The sequence below is a fragment of the Schistocerca cancellata genome, chromosome 5 (assembly GCF_023864275.1).
Source record: "Schistocerca cancellata isolate TAMUIC-IGC-003103 chromosome 5, iqSchCanc2.1, whole genome shotgun sequence".
Taxonomy (NCBI): Eukaryota; Metazoa; Arthropoda; class Insecta; order Orthoptera; family Acrididae; genus Schistocerca; species Schistocerca cancellata.
Genome location: NC_064630.1, coordinates 670,276,015 through 670,299,651, shown reverse-complemented (window position 1 = coordinate 670,299,651; position 23,637 = coordinate 670,276,015). Strand labels below are relative to the sequence as shown.

Below are 23,637 nucleotides of genomic sequence, written 5' to 3'. Positions count from 1 at the left end.
ACTCAGTTAAAATACACCGTGTCATGTACAGGCGTTAATAAAAACATGGCATTCAAATTTCTGATCAAAGAGAGAGCCAAATTCGTAAGTGCATGTTGCAATTACAGTGTCAGCATATATGCAGATCGGTAATGCATCACTTCAGATAAAGAAAAATAACAATTTTTCCGTTTATAAGTAAGTAATACTTTAATAGCTCAGTTGTAATTTCTGTTGTCAGTAGAGATACCCCTAAGCAAACGATGTCAACTTTTTTTCAAGAGGCACCTTCACTGTTTTTCACACTTGATTTTCCGAATTATACCTGTAGTTAAAAGCTTCGGCAACCAAGGTAATTTGTTGACCTCCATTGAATCTTAAATAGTATTTTAAAACGGGCAAATAAGTAAAGCACTCATAAAATTAATAGTAAACAATTTATAGGTCAGCTTGTCAAACTTCCGAAACACACTCGAATTTAGGAATTTCATAGCAGAACTGTCACTGTTTTTTCTCGCTAGATTAAAAACACTTCATTATGTTGATGTGAAGATATCTAGAACATCCAATATAAAAGACTTATCAGGCCGCAGAACGAAAAACATTTTCATCCGTGTTTTCACACTTCCTCTTTTGCCAAATTCAGATATGGCGGACACTCAATGATATGATCTTTGGCCGGCACGCGCTAGAGCCATCTATCGGTAGGTCCGGTAGTTGAGCATCCCTCATTTCGCTAGCTTTAGACGCCTGTGTCACGTGATCCTGACTGCATAACAGATCTTTGTATTCACGGAACTTTATAGGTGCATTGCATTTGAACAAGAGAGCGCGAAAGTGAGGAAGAGCTAAAGGTCAATAATAAGTGTTAAACATAAAAACTGCAATTTGAAAGCCATACAGTAATTAATGGGAGAAGCAATGATGGAAACGGGAGCTTTGATGGTTTATCAGTGCAAAGAATGTAATCATATAGTAAGTGACAGTAGTGTACGTGTTAGTGAGAAGGGGAATATACTAGTATTGACAGGTGAGTCAATTTACGTTGTCTCTAAGTATAAATTTTTCTTCCTTGACATTGTTTATTTGCTCGTAACACTTTACAGCAACTTAGATGAATATGTCATTTCTAAAGGCTGTATAAGAACCTCCCCTATGTTCATTTGCTGTCACCGGTACCATTTTTTGACGATTGTCGACATAGCGTTGTGAGCAAGGTAAGGGTTGCTACACTCTGTTGCCAGTAATCATTCGCGTAGAGATTTGTGTGTGCACATTTATGGATGTTTGAATTCTACGAGTGCCTCAGATAATGTAATTTCTGCGAGATTTGCATGTGTAAGAGAAGCGTGTTTTATAAGTCGTGCCTTGTTTCCCATTAATTTCGTTACATATGATGTATATATTTTCACTGACGTTCGGTTTCGAATGAAAATTCATATCGATTTTCGAAAAGTAGATTCGTAAACCTGCTGTTCTTAAAATTGAAGTTCGTTTAGTGACTTGCTCTGGTCCCACGCAAACACGTCTAGCCTATGCGTACAATTAAAGTGCAGTGTTCGATGCTAAATTATTCGCTTTTGTTATTTTTCGTTCTTACTGCCAATGTGTGTCTGGTGGTATTTTTTTTGCTTTGATTCTGGTATTGAGGTGTTGAAACGATGCAGCTCGGTATAGTTGAACCAACACCACCTCGGACCTTCCAATACCAGACGAAACTACATCAGAAACAAAGGCCGCGTAATTGCAGTGTACTTCTGTGATGTCAGTTTGCGGGACAAAGTGACACAGAAATGATTGGTTTAAATGTACGGAAACATATGACTGTGCACTTCACAAAACTCAGAAAAATAGCGTCTTATAACATCTTTAGTGGATTACAATTGTAATCGGTGAGCTCATACAAATGCCATGTATGAATAGAACAAGATGTGGAAATATATAATGGAATGGAAACATGCTCATTTGTAGGTAAAGCAGTTGGTAGACTTCAGTTTATTAGGATAGGGCACTGAGAACTGCAGTCAGTCTACAAAGTAGACTGCTTATAAAACACTCGTCCAGTCCATTCTAGAATGTTGTTCTAATGTGTGGGACCCATACCAGATAATTCTAACACGGGATATTGAACGTATCCAAAGAAGGGAAGTTACATTTTGAATCCAATAACCAATGAAATTTTTCTTTTTTAAACCATAATCAACTTAGTGTAATTGTTTAGCAGTATGTTGAGAGAGCAGTAGCCTGTAGTATACAATATGCTTGAAAGATTTTTATGCACTACTGATCCACAGTCAAATTATTGAGCATGCTCTGTAGGCTCTGCCACAGGAAAATGTTGATTTATTTATTAATTTTTTTTTAAAAGACCTTTCAGTATTTTATTTGTTGCAGCATAAATGTAAGCTACAGGCTACGTATCTAACATCAATAGAGGGCTACCACGAACCTCTCCTGTTAGTTGTATGTATATAATTGTTTCTACTTCTGTCAGAAAAATCCACAAACTGGATAATCTGCACTGGCTACTTGGGAATACAACTAGATGAAATGCTATGCCACCATTACTTTGCCAAGGAATCACTAATTCCCCTCCCTCCGTCCCCCAATTTCTCTACAAACCGACAACGCTCCCATCAGATAACTATTTTCCTAGAGCAAAAGTTATACCAACTACAATAAATTTAAGTCTGACTCAGTTTGAACCAACAGTACATTTCTGTCTGTTATAATGGCAGTAACAGGAAGGATAATAAGTAACAATGTTTAACTTATTGTATGTATGTGAATAGGTTGGTGAAGGCATGATTAACTTTGTAATTGATTTGGAGGTGTAAAAGTTACAGAATTTTACACAGACAGCTGCCACCTCTGACAACAACGATGACATTAATGTGGCAGAGCACCAGGGTGAACTGTGCGTGGATGACAGATGTGGGTATGTTGTTCCATGCTGCAGAAATAGTACATTAGGTATTCAACTGTGGTCCTGGTGAGTGTTGGATGCCAATCTCTTGGCAGTCAATTATCAGATGTTTTCAGTGGGTGAAAATACCTGGAGAATGTGCTGGCCGTGCCATCAATCGAATACCCTCTGTATCGAGGTAGTCAAGGCAGCAAGAGCAGTGCGCTGTCTTACTTTGTCGTCTTGAAAGTTGTTATGAAGGCTTCAAAGATAGGGCACACCTATTGGCTACTGTCTATGAAAACCAGATTTGATTGTATTGTGCACAAAGTGGGCAGCAGTGCTCTTAAAGACATGGAGTCGACCCCTACCCCCACTTCCTCCTTTCAGCTAATAAAAAGATGTACCACCACCACATCCAATATCAAAGTACCAAACAAAAAATAGAAAATACACACCAAATAACCCCCCCCCCCCCACACACACACACACATAATTCAACTGACAGCCGTCTTTCCAGCAAGCTTCATGAAGCCTTGAAAAAGGCAGTAAACTCTCCCAGCAAGGAAATAAGGTAGAAAAGCAGAAGAGGACCTTCTGTCCCTCCCAAAAACATATTTAACAGCCTCCCCTGAGCCAAAGCAGCATTTTTCTATTCATTTTCCATGTGAACATTTTACTTTCCCCCTTCCTCTTCTCTAACTTTCTCCTTTCATTTTTGACTAATCTATTGACCCCAGCATTAGGCCTTCATGTTAATCTGCCTGATCCTTATGTAATGAGTCAGATCTAGTACTTTCTTTGCATCCATCATTCTTTCAGGAAATTAAAATCTAATTCCTGCTTGTGGGTTTGACTCACCTTTTTTCTGTTTTCAAAATTTTGTTGCTAGTTCATGTCATTTGTGGAAGGGCACTCTGTCTGTAGTGCAACATCCACTTATGGGTCATTCCATGTCAGTTCAACCAATTTGAGAAAATGTTCCAGCTGATAATCTCAGATTTGGCTGAAATTTAGCACACCAGTGCTACCAAGTGTACACTCATGTGCAAAATTTTAAGGTCCCCTGCCAATTAATTCCAGAATTACGGCTTGTAAAAGAAGGTGGCGTGACCCGGAAATTGCAACCCGCCTCTGGCAATCTATCTTCAGACCCAACTTCAGGTCTTAATAACTTTGGAACCATTCCGCACAGTCCAATTAAATTCTTACAACCCAGTAACATCCATTTAGAGAACACACTCTATGAATCAAAACACCAACAACATATTTCTGAGGGAAAATGAAAAATTCCAAAATGTGATTTAAAAAATGTAATACTTTAAAAGGTACATATTGTAGGTTCCCTCTATGCCAAACAGAATTCACTCAAAAAGTTGACAGAGATGTATTTGGTTATGTTCCTTTTAACATGATTTAGCAAATAATAGTGATGATGCATAGAACTTGTTTCAGATAAAGCTGCAGCAATTGTTGGGAACCATTAGGCAACAGAAAGTTAAACAGTGGTAGTTTTCAGGGACAGAATGAGCCATTGTTAGGTGGGAACAACAAAGGAAACAAGCAACAATTACAGGTTACTCATGTTTTTAAGAGTCTAGTTCAGACTGGTCAGTACTGTTGTGGAAAGTCAGTATGGAAGCAGAAGAGTGTACTAGTGGTGCTTTTGTTCAAACACGTTGCAGTATTGGTAGAGCACAAACATCTGAATGTCATTAAACAACATATGGAACAAAATGTGGAATTTGCTTTGTATAGTATGATCTGGATGAATCGGACCAAGATTTGTTGCTATGGAGATCTGGGATACACCCTGTGGGCCCAAGAAGTACAGTTACAGGAAACTTTAGTGTTTATCATCATATGAAAGTGCTTCTGGATAAGTATTCTTTCCGACAAAGAAGTTGTTTTGATCCATTTTGGATTCATAAGAAGACAGTGAAGTGTAGCCTCAGAGAAATTGATGTATAATCGGTATTGAAAGTGAATCAGTGCATGGGACTTAACATGAAGCCAGGACAAAAGTTATGTTCCCGGTGTGTTACACTGCTAAAAAATTGAGAATATTCTGATAATTTACATGACAGTGACGAAGAGTATCGGCCACCTACAACCACAGCGGATGAGCAATTAAATACTTCAGTGACCTCTCTTGGTTTGTCTCCCATGAAGACACAGAAAGTTGGGAAAAGAGACAGGCCCAGCTATGGTAGAAGAAAACTACAAGAAGCACATATTGAATTAAAACACAAAATAGCTGACACACTAATGGTGGAAGAGGAAGAACTATCTGCTCCAAAGGAACAGAAATCATGCCAGAAATGATGTGATTTGGACAAAATTGTGCTTGATTTGAAAGAAAAATGTGCCATATCTACACGCCAGAAAAAAGTAGTTATTCTTTCCCTTGCACCTTCCAGCTGGTCTATTGACTACACTGCAAAGGAATTCAGTGTTTCTACATATATGGTAAAGCAAGCTAGGAAAATAAAAGCGACCCAAGGAGTGCTTCCACCACTTCAGAAGGCTCAGGGTAAGCAATTGAGTTCAGAAATAAAGGTACTAGTGTCGGAGTTTTATGAAAATGACGACTACAGCTGAATAATGCCTGGGAAAAGACTATGTAACAGTGAAAATGGGAAATGTATGTGTACAGATGCAAAAAAGACTGTTGCTATGCAACATATCAGAACTATATGTAGAATTCAAGGAAAAGTATCCCAATACCAAAGTAGGTTTATCATCTTTTTTCAGTCTTTGGCCAAAATGGGTTGTGCCTGTAAGTGCAAGGGGCACACACAATGTTTGTGTATGTGAGATACATCAAAATGCTAAGCTGTTGTTTGCTGCTATAAAGGATTCTGGTCGCGATTACAAAGATACAATGAAGCTGCTAGTGTGTGACAGTTGCTACCAGTGCATGATACACAGATGTGAAAAGTGTCCTGGTAAGGCAAATCTTGCAGAAGACATGAATAACAAACTGTATGGTGAACTCCTTATGGATGAAGATGAACTTGTTTCTTAAACAATACACACACATGGATCGCACAAGTCTTGAAACAGAGCAAAGTACAGTGGAAGATTTTGTTGAAATGTGTTGTCAAAAAACGGACAAACTGACCACACACAGCAACAGCACAGTCGGCTTGTCTCCAGTTGTGTGAGGATAATTTGAAACAAGATCAAATTAAAGTAATACTAGACTTTCCTGAAAATTACGCGTTTATAACTCAAGATGCCATCGAAGGATATCATTGGGACAACAGTCAAGCAGCTCTCCAGCCATTTCCGATTTACTACAGAGGTGAATCAGGTGATGTGTCTGTCGTGAACCTGTGCACTTTTAGTGACCGTTTAATTCATGAAGCCATTGCAGTTCATGCCTACATTCGCACTGTCATGGCATATGTGAAAAACAAGCTGCCTCATACATTTTGCGGAATACTTCAGTGATGAGGCTGCTAGTCAGTACAAAAAACTGTAAAAATCTCAAAAATTTATGCATGCATTACCATGATTTTCAGATTCACACAGAATGGAAATTTTTGCAAGTCATGGTAAAAATTTATGTGATGGTATTGGTGCTACCATTAAGCGCATGGCATCAGGAGCTAGTCTGCAGCACCCTACAGAAGGTCATATTCTAACACCTCTTCAATTATTTACATGGGTACAGAAAAATATCTTTGGTGTACAATGATTTTATGTTTCAAAAGATGAGGTGAAATCAGTCGAAGAGTTGCTAAAAAGCAGACTAGAATACGTTAAAACTGTTGCAGGCACAAGGAGCCATCATCACTTCTCTCCAGCGGACTCAGACCTTGCACAGATGAGCAGACTGTCCAGTTATAACTATAGGTTCATGCAAAACCTATATCTTCCCAGTGTGTCTGACTCAGGATTCAGAAGCAAAAGCAGCAACATACAACCAGGTTGCTATGCTATTGCTGTTTATGATGACAAATGGTACTTAGGATGTGTTGCAGAGTGCTGTGAAGCAGAAGGTGATGTATTTATGAACTTCATGGCACCAGCAGGACCAGCAAGATCATTTCATTGGCCACATTTGGCAGATAGTGTTGGATTCCTTTTGAACATATTCTTATGACAGTTCCTACCACAGTGTCAGGAAGACAGTAAAATTTGCCACTCAATGTACAGAGTACATTGTGGGAAAACTTCTGTTCGAAACACAATAGACTGGTTTTTAGCAGTTAAGGTGCAGTAAACATTAATGATAGGTTGTGCTAATCTGTCTATATGTAGTTGCTTAGTGATCAAACAGTTGTGGTAGAGGATAAGAGGCAGAACAGTTTACGATATGTTTTTACAAAATTGTGTTGTGGAACAATGGCCACATCACCAAATGCATCTGTAAACTTCCATTGTACGCAAATGTCTTGCAATAACATGGTGAAATTTTGAGATATATATCATTATGGTCTACTTACACAGTGTGTAAAATTTGGCTTGGATACCACTTGTCCCTTTTGTGCTACCATGCTCAAAAAAATCCATGGTTTTTGGGTAATTTTTCAAATTTTTGTACTTTCGTGTGCTTGTAACTCAGTTTTTGTGACTGATATGGGCATGATAAGTTCTGTGTGTGTTTGGGCCACATTAAGCTTGAGTGAATTATATCTGGCATAGAGGGCACCTACAATATGTACCTTTTAACATATTACATTTTTTAATCACATTTTGGAATTTTTTATTTTCCCTCAGAAATATGTTGTTGGTGTTTTGATTCATGGAGTGTGTTCTCTAAATGGATGTTACTGGGTTGTAGGAATTTCAGTGGACTGTGTGGAATAGTTCCAAAGTTACTAAGACCTGAAGTTGGGTCTGAAGATAGATTGCCAGATGCGGGTTGCAATTTCCAGGTCACACCACCTTCTTTCACAAGTCATAATTCTGGAACTAATTGGCAGGGGAAACTAATACTTTGTACCCGAGTGTTCCACATATGGTAGAATTAGTGTACTGAATTTCAGTCAAATCTGAGACTGAGCTGGAGCCCCTGGTTGAACTGACATGGAATGACACTTATGCGTCCTCAGTACATACAGAGCTACACTTGCCAAAAAAGCCAACACTGTAACTAAGTCTACGTAGTGTGGTCGTCATGTACCCTGTAGCCCCCTGGCAATACAGAGCTTTCACTGCCAACGTAATGCAAAAAGCAGCGCCCCTTAAAGGCATCCGGACTCTTAGCGTTGACTATCAAGCTAGGTGGCGGATGTTACTGTGGCTGAGTGGCATGCATAGGGAGAACTCGCTACAGAAGAGGCAGTATCATGGTACATGCTTCACAAATGAAAGGAATTAAACTTGCACCAGATAATGGCTATTTAGAACTGATTGTCTCAGCGACTGGAAGAAGAAAATTTTATGCTGAAATGTATAACCCCCTCCACTGTTCCTTTTGTAGCCGCATCTTGGGATGGTCAACAGGCCAGGAAACAAGGAATGATACAGTTTACCTAGTACTTAGTTTACACTAAGGCAGATGGTGATTCGTTCACAGCAATGAAAGCTATGTTTTTTCTGGAAAAGATAAAGTTTGCCCAATTTTTAAAAAGAGAAAGAAGGCGCAGGAGTGTATATCATCATTCAGTTGCCTGTAATTCTTTGAAGCCCAAAAAAATACATATGGCTTCCTCCATTGGATACAGTCACAAGGACCACTTCAGGGAACAGCTGATGCAGCCGAAAGTCTTCAGTCCTTCCCTTGTTTTGCTCTGGAGAAAGACGATGTCCTCCAGTATTTTAATTGATTGAGAAATAACAGTAGGGGAAAGGAGTAAGAACAGTGAGCTGCAGTATGGTTAAATCGTCCTTTTACCCGGATGTACATACTGTTAAACTCCTTAAAGAATTAAAATTTTCTTAGGCAAAAGAGAGAGAGAAGAAAAAAGGAAAAAATGTAAATCAAAAACCTCTTTGATGGTATTGTTCGACCTTGAATATCCCTGTAGAGAGGAACTATTTGCAGAAATGGCTATTAAACTTGATGTACAGAGAAGGAACAATGACTTAAACAAGGTACCTTTCACTTTCACTGCCCCTCTTTTAACAATGACATAAATTTAATGGTTATTACTACCATGTAGCTCCACTTGAGCAGTTGGTGTCCCTTCTCTTTGCTGTATGTTGCATTACAAGCAAATCGGTTATTGGAAGATCACCTGGCTACAGTTGTAAACTCCATTGTTTAGTAGTAATTGATCTATTGTAAAGAGGTCTTCAGGAGGCATTTGCACATAGGTACAATCATCCGTATCTACTGGACAAGTGCTACTGGACACGACACCAAAGGCTGTAGCTGTTAGAACCAAACTATATGCCTTGGTAACAATTTACAACTTATCTTCTGCCAGATACAGATGTATACTATCAACAGATGGAAGGACTATTGTATCATTACCTCTTCATTTGATCCTGTTGGGAGATTTCAACACCCACATATATCTGTGGGGCAGCCAGAATACAAATACTAGAGATCAATTAATCAAGTGGCTCCTCATTGGTTTTAACCTTTGTCTAATGAATACAGAGAGCCCAACACATTTTAGCACCATCCATGGCACCTTTTCCGCAGTTGAATCAGTGCTCTTCTGCCCCCATTTCACGTCGCTAATAAAATGGAGTGTGTGCAGAGATTTGTGCAACAGCAACCATTCCCCAATCACTTTAGTGATAGATCGGAGACCTATTGATGCTCTACCAAGCTGATCCCTAGGGAAAGCAAATTGGGGAACTTACTCCTCTGAGGCTTGTCATAATGGTCCAAGGAGAGGACATTGGTATGATAGTGCAGGAAACAATGAATGTGATTATTCAGGGAATGCATAATGCAATACCCCACCCTAATGGGCCATCTAGAAGCAAGTCTGTACCATGGTGGTGTCAAATGCTTGAGCCAGTTAGAAACAAATGAAGGTCATTAAAATGATAAAGGTGACAGCCTTCCGCTAATAATTTTATACGATTGTGGGCAAAAGCATGTTTTTATTAATCAAATGCGGAAGTAAGATTGTTAGGAGTAATACCTTGTTTGAATGAATACACTAGCAGCAGATGCCCTGTTGTGGCCAAAACTGTGACATATCAAAAGATTTTTTTTTCATACTTCAAGAGATTGATATTGCTAATTTTACAGGTTGGCAATTCCAGTGCACAATTGCAATGCAAAGAAACCACCTCAGGTCCAGATACCAAACACAACCAAATACTTCACCAACATACTGAAGAAGTTGAACAGCTTGTGTCAAGAGGCAGTATATTCCCCATCCCCTGCTCCTTTCTCCTGCACTGGATAGAAAGTGTCATTGTAACAATACTGGAAACAGGTACATACCCTTGTAAAATGATAAAGCTACAGACTGACTGGTTTAATGGCAACCCTAAGCAAGCTTTTGAAATGGACGGTCAATCACAGACCTTCTTGATGTCTGGAAACCAGTAATTTGCTTTTACCTTCTTAGTGAGGATTTCGAAGGTCCAGATTATCAGCCGACCACCTTGTACGACTTGTCTGCTTTAGGGAGGTTTGCATGCTTCGTTGGCACCTGGTAGTTATCTTTCTGATGGGAGAAAGAAAAATTTGGTATGCTTTAGTTGTTTTCATGGCTGTTTCACCGCCTTCTTAACACATCAACTGGACTTGTTATGACTTGTTAGATACTGATCATATGTTGTTATAAGTATTTGCGAAATTTGACAAAACATGTTCGTGGAACCTGCTTTGTGGCTTGGAAGCCTTAGAGCAAAGGATGTTGGTGGTTATGTCAACACCAGAACAATTGAAGGTGATACTTAAGAACTGCAACTCTGAAATGTCAAATATTTCAAATCAGTGCAGTGATTTGTGTTACAATCTATTTGCAAGATCTGTATCATCTGCAATTGTAAATGGAAATAGTTCAGAGGCAAAATTGTGATAATACGGGTAGATTGAAAAGGAAAGTGTCAGCAAGGGGAAAAATGATAGTGAAAGTGAACTATTTTGCAGTGCATGTTGTTGCTCTATTAATTTTGAGACAGAATGTTTTCAGGCAATTTTTGACCATTTACTTTCAACATAATGTAAGTGTGATTCTAAAATTAAGTGTGGATGACGACATTCATATTTAGAACTTTCAGATCAGACACGTCCTTAAAGTTTGGTATGTGTGTCAACACTGTGGATGTTAAGTACCAAGGATAGTTCCACCACCACTAGATTGATTTGGACAAAGAAGTCAGTGATTTCCAATTACTTAATGGATTTGTCAAATGCTATTTGTATTGTTTTTAAGATGATCCTTGACAGTGTTTCTGAATATTTTTCACTTTGTATAAGACTGAGATATTACACATTGAGTTTCGATGAAACTGTCAATATTAAAGGTAAAGAAGAATTACAAACAACCATTACATTCTGGTCAGAGAGAAAGTATTGCACAACACCATGTCACCTAAGAATTGTATTGGCAAAGGTAACAACGAAACGTTACATCAGAAATTATGTAAAGATCTTTCTGAAGCCAACTTGTCGCAAAATAAATGCCTTATGCTGGAATCGGATGCACCTAACCAAAGAGCTTAGAAAACTAGAATAATGTGGAAAGTGTGGTTTCGAAAGAATGTTAAAACGTTAAATCATAGCTTTCAAACATGTGATGGAAAAGAAATGCTTGTTAGGTGCATAACTGAAAAGTTGTAGGGTTTTAGACCTCAAAGAATGAATAAGGACAGAAGCTACAGTGACATGTTAAAGGTTGCAAAAGTGATACTGTTCAATTTCAGGCAAGATTACTTATTAGACAAGTGGAAGGTTCTGTGGTCTGAAAAAGATGACATAGTTTTAGGAAACAGAGGTATTGACAATTACTGGCAGCAGCACATCTTAAAAAAAAAAAAAACTCATCATTCATAAAGTATCAACATTTACTGAAACTTGGTAAGGCTATTCTTACATCACCCTGTGGAAATGTGGACGTACAGAGAAGATATTCCATTTAAAAGCACACATTCGGAGAAGACAAGGTAGCACTGATTGAAATATTTTCAGTGTTTCGACTGTGAGGGATGCTTTGGGTCAACACCCATATTTACTTTCTGTGCCTACTGACACTCAGCTGGTTAGGCATGGACAGTAAGCACATAATTATACTGCTTAAAAGGAAAATTGTGAAAGAAAAAAAAACTTAAATTAGGGAGAAAAAAAATAAAGCTGAACAAAACCATCTTGAACAGGAATTAAGAAGATAACATGAAAAAATCAATTGATTTTCAGACAGCTGCTCTGAAAGAAAAGAAAAAAGAAGCTATATGAGGAGGCACGGAAAGAACTTATCTGCCAAACTTTTATAAGCAGCAAAATTGGCACAGGTTAAGCTTGAGGGTGCACAGATCATGAGAGTGGAAGAAAGAGTGAAAGAAAGGTAGGTGGAAACCATTCAGAAAAATCTCGGGAAGAAAAAATATGAAAATTCACTTCACCCATGAAACAGAAACAAACAAGAAATAAATATCCTACACATCACAATAGTAAACAAATCACAAACACTGGTTCTCGGTATACAGAAAATCTACGTCAATCAATATAGTTATTCACAATAGGCCAAACCACCCAACAGCCCACAAACATGCCAGCCTTAGTGCCTCCTATACAGACTGAACAGAATTTCAGTGGATGAAGCTTGCTATGCACAAACATTGAACATAATCAGATGTATTGCCACAGAAAATAGTTAAAAAATAAACACTGTTGACAAATTGAACCATAAAATAAAAACAAAACTGACACTGAACTCTCACAACAGTATCACAGCAAATTACCAGTAACAATCTTGCAACAAAAAACACACAAAGCACACAAGATAAAGAAACCCTCGAAAGGAAAACATCTCTCTCTCTCTCTCTCTCTCTCTCTCTCTCTCTCTCTCTCTCTCTCTCTCTCTCTCACACACACACACACACACACACACACACACACACACACACACACACACACACACACACACAGGAAACGTTACAAGAAAACAAGATATACACGTGGCTTATAAAACAAACACCCACCTGTAGAAAAGATTAAAAATACCTAACATCACCACAGATAAATTCAACAAAGCAGGTGTACACTAGCTAACATGCAAAGAGGGTGATTCAGTAGACATTGGACAGACATGTAGAAATTTCAGCATAAGATACTTCTTGAGCACTGAAAAGTGATAATACACATTGTACATTTGCTGACCACCTCATTGGAAGCATCCACCACCCCAGTGGCATAGAAGCAGATATCCAAATCCTAAACACCAGTACATTGTACAGTAATAGATGAAAATTACTACGTTCAAGAAACTATCACATGGCAAATAATCATCAATTACCAAACAGTACTGTACAACAACACATTATTCGACACATTAAATGAACTATCAGAACACAAAAATTACAAACAAACAAATGAGAAGGAGAAAACGTGAGTGCACAATTTCAAAATATGAAACACAATGCATTGAATAATAAACCACATCAATAGATCTCCATACCAAAGCTCCACAATTTTTTACCAATGTCCATGGATCAGTTCAGCTACACACAAACATCAAAAAAACATTCGATACACAAATATAAACCAGCCATAGCTCAGGACAAGCCAAATAAATCAATGGTAAGGCCAAAAAGGAGAAGGGGAGGAGGATGACAGTTGGAACTATTTTAAACAAGGTTCTGAATGGGCCTTTGGTTGACCGTTGTCAATGGTGTGTGTGTGTGTGTGTGTGTGTGTGTGTGTGTGTGTGTGTGTGTGTGTGAAGAAGTGTTCTTGCTGCAGAGAATGAGTAAAGGAAAGAAGGTTCTTTACAAATGCACCGTGGTCGAACTTAGGTTGTGGGCTAAAGATGAGGCTTTTAAATTGTACTAAGTTTTCTGCAGAGGTCAAGTTTTACACAAAGATAGACTGTAATGTTAAGGGATGGACATTCAGGGGCATTATGGTTCTTGGTGGTGGGAAAAGTTTTTGGGGGGTGTAAGGTGGAGTAAGTCAGCGAGGCACAGTCAGGGTTTGACAAGAAGGCAGGGTCAGTGTGGTGTGTTCTTTATTGGCTAGATATAATCTCATGTGGGCATAAGATAGGAGTGGTTGATACAACTTCTTCAGACAGTGGTTGGAATGTTGTTCCAAATGTTGAATAGCAAGAGCTTCTAATGCAGTGAAAGCGTTCAGAAGTTGTGGTCAGAGTAAAAGGGACAGAGGCTGTCAAGTATTGCTTGAACTTATATTGTATGATTATGGAGTACCAGTTTGCTGATAGATAGGGACTGATGCAACTGGAAAAGGTGAAGGTTCATGCAGTAAGGTGAGTGACAGCCCTAAGATCTTGACTTTTAACAGGAAGCCTGTCAGGTGGGGTACCATGTGCCAGACAAGCATTTCAGAAAGCGAGTGTATTATTGGAGTTTCGATAGTGAGAAGGAGAGTTCTGGAGCTGGTAGAGGTAGAGTAAGCAGGGATTCTGGGTCATTTTCCTTGTGGACAAATCACTTGTGAGACCTGTCTCATGTCCTCCCTTCACTTTCTACTGCAAGCCAGCCACAGGCATTTCCTACCATATAAAAGGCAGAGACGTGTGTGAAAGCAGTGATGTTATATATCAACTATGTTGTAATTACTGTCCAGCATTCTATGTGGACATGATAGGAACATACCATCTACTCACATTAATGGGCACCGTGAAACTGTGGCCAACCGCAACCTTGACCGTCCACTTGCTGAACATGCTTATTTCACAACACAGATGATTTATTGCCTTCTCCCACCACTCTTCTCGCCTCCTCTCTAACCCCCGTAAAGTCAGCAACTCCTCAAGGCCTCAGCTCTATCCCAAAACTTGACATTTGTATGCATCTCCCTCCACACACTAGGAATTAGCATCCTCCCTCCACCCCCACACCTACCTTTTACCTACTCCAGAAACCCACTGGTTGCACCATTGTGGCTGGTTACAATGCTCCCACAGAAAGATCCTCCAAGCTGTTGTCCATAACCTCTCACCCTACATCCAAAACACTGCTCAGTTCCTTCACAACCTTTCCACAGTTCCTGTCCCATTGCCAACAGATTCCATGTTGATCACTGTTGATGCGACAGCCTAGTACATAAACATCCCTCATGTCCATGATCTTGCAGTTATGGACAACAGCCTTTCCCAGCATTGTCCTGATACCAAATCCACTACTACTTGCAAATTCCTCCTGGCCAGCCATATCCTCACACACAGTTATTTCACTTTTGAAAGCCAAATCTATAAACAGATCCGTGCTACTGTGAGGGGACGTACATGACACCATCCAATGCCAACTTATTTATGGAGCGCACGGAAGAATCCTTCCGTCTATTCAACACTTGAAACTCCTTGTCTGGTTCAGATTCATTGACATTTTTCAGATTCATTGACATTTTTCAGATTCATTGACATTTTTCAGATTCATTGACATTTTTCAGATTCATTGACATTTTTCAGATTCATTGACATTTTTCAGATTCATTGACATTTTTCAGATTCATTGACATTTTTCAGATTCATTGACATTTTTCAGATTCATTGACATTTTTCAGATTCATTGACATTTTTCAGATTCATTGACATTTTTCAGATTCATTGACATTTTTCAGATTCATTGACATTTTTCAGATTCATTGACATTTTTCAGATTCATTGACATTTTTCAGATTCATTGACATTTTTCAGATTCATTGACATTTTTCAGATTCATTGACATTTTTCAGAATCTGAACTCACTGCAGGGACATCGTTTGCTCTTTCCTCCATGACTTCAACCCCTATTATCAAACCACTTCACCTGGCCCTTCTCAACTCAACAAGCCACTGCCCTGTACATCAGTCTTAACATCTCGTCAACATCTACTATATCTGAATTCTCCAAATCACTGTGAAGTGCATGGCAGAAGGCGTGTCCCTTTGTACCTACTATTAGGGCTTTCTCCCATTCCATTCACATGGATCGTGGGAAGAATGACTGCTTAAATGCCTTTATGCTTGCTGCAATTAGTATAATTTTCTAAGTAGGTTTTTGTGGGATAGTTTGCATCTGTCTTGACACATTTGCCAGTTAGTCTTTCAGCCATTTTCATGACACACTCGCCATTCACACTGCCCTTCTTCGTATCCTTCCAATGGTCCCTGTTAGTCCTATTTGGTATGGGTCTGGTCACACACACTTAAGCATTATTCTAGGATGTGTCGCACACGTGTTTTGTATGCAGACTCCTTTGTAGACTGAAAGCATTTTCGTAGCATTCTGCCAATGAACCACAGTCTGCCACCTGCTTTATGTACAACTGAGTCTATGTGAGCGTACTATTCCATGTTCCTACAGATTGATGATGGATAATTTAATCTCAAACCATACAGGTTAAGAGTGAATGTGTCACATTATTTATTTTCTGAAACATATGCATGACAAAGTTCCACAAGATACTTATCAAAAACTAAAATATTTTGATTTGCTGATGTTTTAACAAATCATGTTAGACCTCTCTAAATAAGAGCATTTATGAAAATGTTGTAATTAAAGGGAAAATAAAAAAAATCAATAAAAAACAAGCAACAGAGATTATTTTTTATATTATAATTATTTTTAATGTTCATGGTACTATCAGGTGTGATTAACACATACACACTTCTTAGATTTTTCATCTTTAATTTGGAAAATGAACTACAAAAGTTTGTAATTTTTAGCAAACATCAAAATTGTTCTGAAAATATGAATAGTCACAGGATGTTAACACTCTTGAGAAATAGTAAAGTGGAAAGACTGCCAACTGTCAGCTGTGACTTCAATGCCTCAAATTCTTAACCTATCAAAATATTTCTATATAAAGATAAGAGTATTTGAAATGTTTTGATTCTCTCTAAATTATTTTTGCGAAAAACCCTATCCTGACTATTCTAAAAATTGCATGGTATGTTAATTGGCCATTGTACTTACGGAAAGTACAATCAGAGTAGGCAATATTTTGTGATGAAAATTTGAGAAATTTTTGTCAGGCATAACTACTCAAAAGGTCAAAAAATTCTGGATATGTAAAGATTTAAATTGATATCTGTTGTTGAGTAAATGTAGTGTTGAACTGGTATATCTTAGTCAAAATAATTATTTTACGGCCTTGTAAGTGAGAGGGAAAATGATTGTTCATTTTGTTCAAACATTTTTTAGAAATGTTATTTATAGAAAATAGCATTGTATATTCATTTTTCTTTTTCTGATATTATTCACAAATTTTTATTGTCTTATACCATGATACTACTTTCTTATGACATGCTATGAGCCTACCCTGTAGCAATCAATACTGCACTGTTGAAAAGAGTTCTCTCTCTCTCTCTCTCTGTCTTTTTTTTTTTTTTTTTAGAAAAACAGAATTCCCCTATGTACTTTCATTTAAAAGTAAGTGTTTCATGTTTTGTAGAACTTTCGATGTGGTCCATATAACATTTTGTATAGCATCAACAGTTCCACGCATGAGGTTAAATCTGGTTGCAAGATATTTACAGAGACCTCCTATCACATCACATGTGCTTTTTCCATGACCTGTTGCTGAAAATATCCATTTTTTGTCTTAATTCCTGTGCTTTGTTTAGCAAGCTCAAAGCTGAAAGTGGTTTTTAAAAAGAGATGCTTGACAATCAGTCACGTACACATGTTCAGAAAATGTATGACATCTAGATGCTTGCTATGTTATCAGTTACCATGCTGGCAGCATAGCATGGATATGCACTATCATTAATGAGATCATCACTGACAGTAGCGAAACAGTGTGGTGTTGCGAGGAAGTGAGGAACACAAGTGAATATTGACACATGTGTATCAGTGGTAACTTTGAACTTCATTCAGCAAAGTCAAAATGAAGAACTAATATGTCAGTATTCTGAGATATGGTTGATTAATTACTTCTGCTATGGCCTGTCTCTGAATCCTGTGGATATGATTATGAGCTGCTACTTCCATGACCCAGTGCCTAACCTCTTGTAACAAAGTTCCCTAGCCCTGATTTCTTCTCCACAAACCTCCCACAATGCATAGGTTATGTCATTGTCAGTATCCTGAAGGTGTAATGCTTCAGTACCAAAAGGCACGGCACACTTCTGCAACTAACATATTGTGGCTCTTGACATATGCACAATAGCATCAGGTCCAACTCTGTTTCTTCCCTGTGACACTACTTACGATGAAACAAATAAGTTTTAGATTAGTGCAGTAAATACATGTGCATACTTCCTTCAGTGGCTGGCATTTTACCCATTTTGTTTGTAAGGAGTAGAATTTTGTGAGACCATTTTTTAAATTTGGGTTCCCTGTTTTCCTTAGTATATACACTTCTCTTCCTCATCTTGCCATAAATCTTTTTAACTTTTTCACCATTTTTCACTAACAGAGATAACATTAGACTGATTAGGACTTTGCCTGCTGCAATCTTTGTCATCGCTCGGGTAATAGTCCAGAGCAACATTAAGTGTATGATCTTGCAGTGGGTGCCCACAGTAGGAATCTGGACATGCCCAAACACTTTTTTCATTCTTTATTTTATAAGCTTTTGAAATTAAATAATGTGAGGAAGTGGGTATGTATTTCTTTCTGTATATGCAGCTTGGAGTAGCTATCTGGTATCAGTGTCAGTAATTGTACCTTCTCAGTATTAGTAACTTCCAAGATAGTTGTGTTTAGGTTTTGAAATCACACATCACATTGGGAGCACATGTCACTCTCTTCAGGTTCTGCACAAAGTGCATCTACATTATACATTTAACAAAGTTTGGAAAATGTTGCTTGTGTAAAACTTGTCTCAAGTTCTGCTAATTTTATGTATTGTTTTCATCCTGTGCTGCTTATGTTGTGAGTGTTGAGTGGGGGGATGTATTAGGGGGTACAATAGACATGCTAACATTCAACGCATCAACTGCTTCACATCCAGGAATATAAACATCTGCCATGTCTTCTTCAGTTTCACATTCCAGTGACGGTGATCATTCAGGTGAGTTATCAGAATGAGATTTTCACTCTGCAGCGGAGTGTGTGCTGATATGAAACTTCTTGGCATATTAAAACTGTGTGCTGGACCGAGACTCAAACTCGGGACCTTTACCTGTCGCGGGCAGGAGAGCTTCTGTAAAGTTTGGAAGGTAGGAGGCGAGGTACTGGCAGTAGTAAAGCTGTGAGGACGGGGCGTGAGTCGTGCTTGGGTAGCTCAGTTGGTAGAGCACTTGCCCATGAAAGGCAAAGGTCCCGAGTTAGTCTCACTCCGGCACACAGTTTTAATCTGCCAGGAAGTTTCAGGTGAGTTACCATTAAATTTTTTGTTGTAGTGAGTATAGCAATTTCTGCATATTGAATGTGATGGTAACACGGTTAACTGACATTGTATCTAACAAAAGTTCAAACCAAAAACAAAACTTTATACAGGATGATTCATATGCAAGTTCTCGCTTGTTTGTTATAAGCAGAAGAAAGCTGGACACAGTGTTGCTAACAAGCATATTTTACACTAGAAATTCAATTATGCAAAATATACAGAATGTTTAAAACAATTCTAACACTTTACACAAAAAAAATATTGACCATTTTGATGGCAATAACTACTAACACATTAACCACACAATATATTGTGCAATTTTCAGTAGTTTTCTGATGGGGCTTTTCGAGTAAACAATTTAGTATAACTTGTAAAAATGCGAGTTTTTTTAAACATTTCTAGTAATAAATACTTACACAATATAGGTAGCTGGAGCAGAGAAGATACTCTTTATAATTATATCAGCTGTGTCTGGTGACATAACAAGGAATTTAGCATTCTGTGACCTTCCAAATTGGAAATTCAAGTAGCAAAAATTAAATTTTGTGTGTGTGTGTGTGTGTGTGTGGGGGGGGGGGGGGGGGGTGAGGGAGACTAAATTTAAACATATAAAGATGGTGCTTTAAAGGAAAACGTGATCAGTCTTCAGTACTTTCGGTTTTTCTTTCTGTTGTCATAGTACGACCAAAAGCCAGCGTGGTAGCCATCCCATTGTGGGGGAGGGGGAAACAGATTTCTGGACAGGAAGTTGTTGCTGTGACTTGGTATCGCCCATGGGGAGGGCTTCTGTCTGGAGTAGAGGGCACAATGAAGGATAGTTTGTGCATGAAGCAACTTAAAACACTGGTGGTCATATGGCCCCAGCAGTCTCTTTAAATGGAAAGGCCTCATACAATGCAATGAAGTAAGATTGCAGCACGTTCCCTTACCTGGCCACGGCAAGGGAGGAAAGCAGGACTAGAGGACAAGGAGCAAAATCCTCCCCCCAATACCTGGTAGTTGTGCCAGGACTGATGGCGACAACATTTTCTCAGTTTTTTTTTCTTTTTTTCTTTTTTTCTTTTTTTTGAAACGTTGGATACACATACCAGCCAGAAGCTTAAAATGTCAGATGATATGTTAATGGCTTCTTTCGATATTGTGAATTTGTTCACCAATATCCCAATCGAGGAAACCCTTTCCATGATCAAGAATAACATTTTGTGTAATGCCACTACGAGCAATGGTGAGCTAGTTGAGTTTCTTGATCTCCTTCGGTTCAGTCTCATATAACTACTTTGGTTTTGATCATGTCTACCAGCAGCCAGATGGCCTTGCTATGGACAATTGCCTCTTAGCCTTATTGGCTGACATTTTTATTAATAATTTGGGGAGTAGAATTTTCAAACTGAATCAGGATTTTTCAGATGACATTGTTTATTTATAAAAAAAATGTTGATTTTCATGATTGTGAAGGGCACTTAAGACAAAGTTATGTCCATTTTTAATTTGTTCAATGAGCAGCACCCAAAGATTATGTATACATTGGAAGTTGAAGTGGATAGGAAATAGGATTTCCTGGATTTGCCTATTATGAGATATGATGAGAGCCTTGGCTTCTCAGTTTTTCGGAAGCCAACACAGTCTGATGCCATTGAAGTAGGTTGCAATGGCTAATGGCTATAAGCATTCACTGGTCTTCAGTTTGTACAGGAAGCATAGGCATGTGAAACCACTGTGGACAGATGACGTAAAAAAAGTACCGAATGTTGCAATGTATGGGACCAATCTCTGAAAAGTTGACCTGCTCCTTCCCAGCAAGGTTAAGGCTAGGATTTCGTATGAGCAGGTAATTAAAGTGTAAGTTGAAACATAGGCTTGGCGAGCTGGGATGGGGACAGGGTTGGTAAATATAATTCATATGGCATATATAAGTTGCAATGCGGACCCTGTGAATCATTTTATATCATACAAACGGGTAGAAGTTTTGTCACCTGCTTTAAAGAACATGTGGGTGCTTCTTAAAGGACTGCATTTAAAAAATTAGGGTAATTGGGTTGATACCAGAGACAAACACTATACGCAATAATTTTGCATCACACATAGAAAGGTATGCAGTTGGATATTTTGGAGAAACTTGAAATTTGTAACTGCAAAATAAATGAGCCAGGTAAAGTGACGAATGAACAAGTTGATTTTCAGTTTGGTCAGTTCTTCGATCTGTTCCAAAATGATGCATAGTTTATACTCACTCCTCCTATCACCAGCCCCATTGTTACTTCCAACCACCCCTGGACCACGAACTCCTGTACACTGGTGCTTTGCCCACTGACCGTGTTTTCTTCATTCCATTTCCGCCCTCCTCCCTTTTTACCCATTTTTTGATACTCTTATAGCAGCATTTTGCTCCTTAGGTTCATAGTCGTGCACTGAGTTCAGTTTCCAGCTTTTTTGTGTGGCTACTATCTGCTACTAGTGCTTCCCCCCACCCCTTCGTTTTTTCCACCTCCCTTTCTCATTTCATAAAATACATTACATATTTTACAGTAGGTGTTACAGTTCTTAATTGTTATATTTTATTGCTGATAAACGGAGTAGTTGTGATAATCCTTGTTGGGACGAACTCTGTTCGAAGCAGCAGCGAAGAAGGAATCATAAACGATACAATAAATGTAATTCATTCGGTGAAAAAATTGTTTACAAGCTCTAGAATTGTAATCAGTGGAATCTTACATAGAAGATCGGTGAGTAACACTTACATAAACTGTGCCGTCAGGGAACAGTGCGACGAACTTGGTGCGATTTTAGTCGACCCTAACAAATGTCTGGGCAGGGATGGCTTGCATTTGAATAGACTTGGCACAGTGATCTTTAGTAAAATGCTCATGGACATATGTAAAATTATTAAAAATAAGGGAAACTGATATGTTCTGAAAGGAGTTAAGTTCCAAGGATACCGTTTGAAAATAAAAAAAATGTGAATGTAAACAAAATAATGAGGTACTTGAAATAATTCACAAGGACAAAAAGACAGTTAGAACTGACAATGCTAAATACAGTAATAATAATTTCACAATTGTTCACCAAAATATTGAAAGTTTAAGAAATAAAGGAAGTCCAACAGTTAGAAGTTGAGCTGGAGACTATAAACAGTTCAATTGTTTGTATCACAGAGCATTGGTGCAATGAAGTGGAAATCAATCAAGTAGTCTTAAAATCTTACAATTTAGCATGTGCATACAGTAGAAGTTCTATGAAGTTTGGAGGTTGTTGTATTTATGTTAAACAAAATTATCCATAGAAAGTCAGAAGTGATTTATGTGCAAACAGTGAAGACAAACATTTTGAGTTGGCAGCAATAGAATTTAGAGACCAGTACAGATGTAGAAAATTAACTATTTTGTGTTTATACAGGTCTCTTAGTGGAGATGTAAGTTAGTTTTTGTCTAAACTAAATCAAGTACTTGATATGATATCCACTCCAAAGAGCAACATTCTCATATGTGGAGACCTAAATATAGACAAACTGAATCCAGATCCTATCTGGGAACCATTAATAAGTGTCACACAAATTTTCAATTTAGTGCCAAGGGTTAACAGTGCAACAAGAGTAACAAACCATTCAAAGACAGCTATTGATCAGATTTTAACAGATTTAGACAAAGAAAACTGTAGTGTAGATGTTGTTGAGCTAGGATTATCTGACCATGCTGATCAAATTATAAATATAAAAATGACTACAGAAATAAAAGAAAATACAAGTAAATAGGCGAAATTTTTCCAAACCAAAAAGGCAGGAGTTTGCTTAACAAATGGCAGATGAAACATAGGAAACGGTATACTTAGAGGTATGTGCAAATGATAAATTCAAGAACTTCATGACACTATTCAAACTAAAATTTGAAGAGATCTTTCTTAAAGTGTTACATCCATTCTCAACAGCTGAACAAAACGAATGGGTGACAAAAGATATCAAAAAATCATCTCAAACACTGAAGCACCTCAGCTCTATCAAACACAGTCAAACAAATCCATCTTTCTCACTCTTTTATAAAAGGTGTAGGAAAACATACAGGAAAGTGTTGTGTGTTGGTAAGAGGGCTCACAACTTCAAACTGGAGCTGAGTGCTGAAAACAAAAACAAAGCAGTCTGGAAGATTGTAAAACAGGAAACCGGCAACAGAAAGATGAATGTGGCAGACAAAAAATAAAAAAGAAGGGATTCTAATAAAAGATCCAAAATATTTGGCAAACTATAGAAATAATTATTTCAGCAGTATAGGTACAAAATTACAGCAAAAATTGCAAAAAGTCCTTCAGATCACAAAGCTAAACAAGTGTACCACATTCAATGGTATTACTGCCCACAGCAAAGGAAGAAGTCTACAAAGTAATTTGCAAACTGAAA

General features: G+C 38.1%; 1 protein-coding gene across 1 annotated transcript in view; it reads left to right on the top strand.

The window, feature by feature from the left end:
• Positions 1 to 740: 740 nt before the first annotated feature.
• The window catches only part of LOC126188048 (uncharacterized), a 67,119-nt gene continuing 44,222 nt past the window's right edge, over positions 741 to 23,637 (top strand). The window contains exon 1 of the mRNA XM_049929480.1: positions 741 to 1,009. Within this exon, the coding sequence (XP_049785437.1) occupies positions 889 to 1,009 (121 nt within the window). The 5' untranslated portion in view covers positions 741 to 888. The remainder of the gene's footprint in view (positions 1,010 to 23,637) is intronic.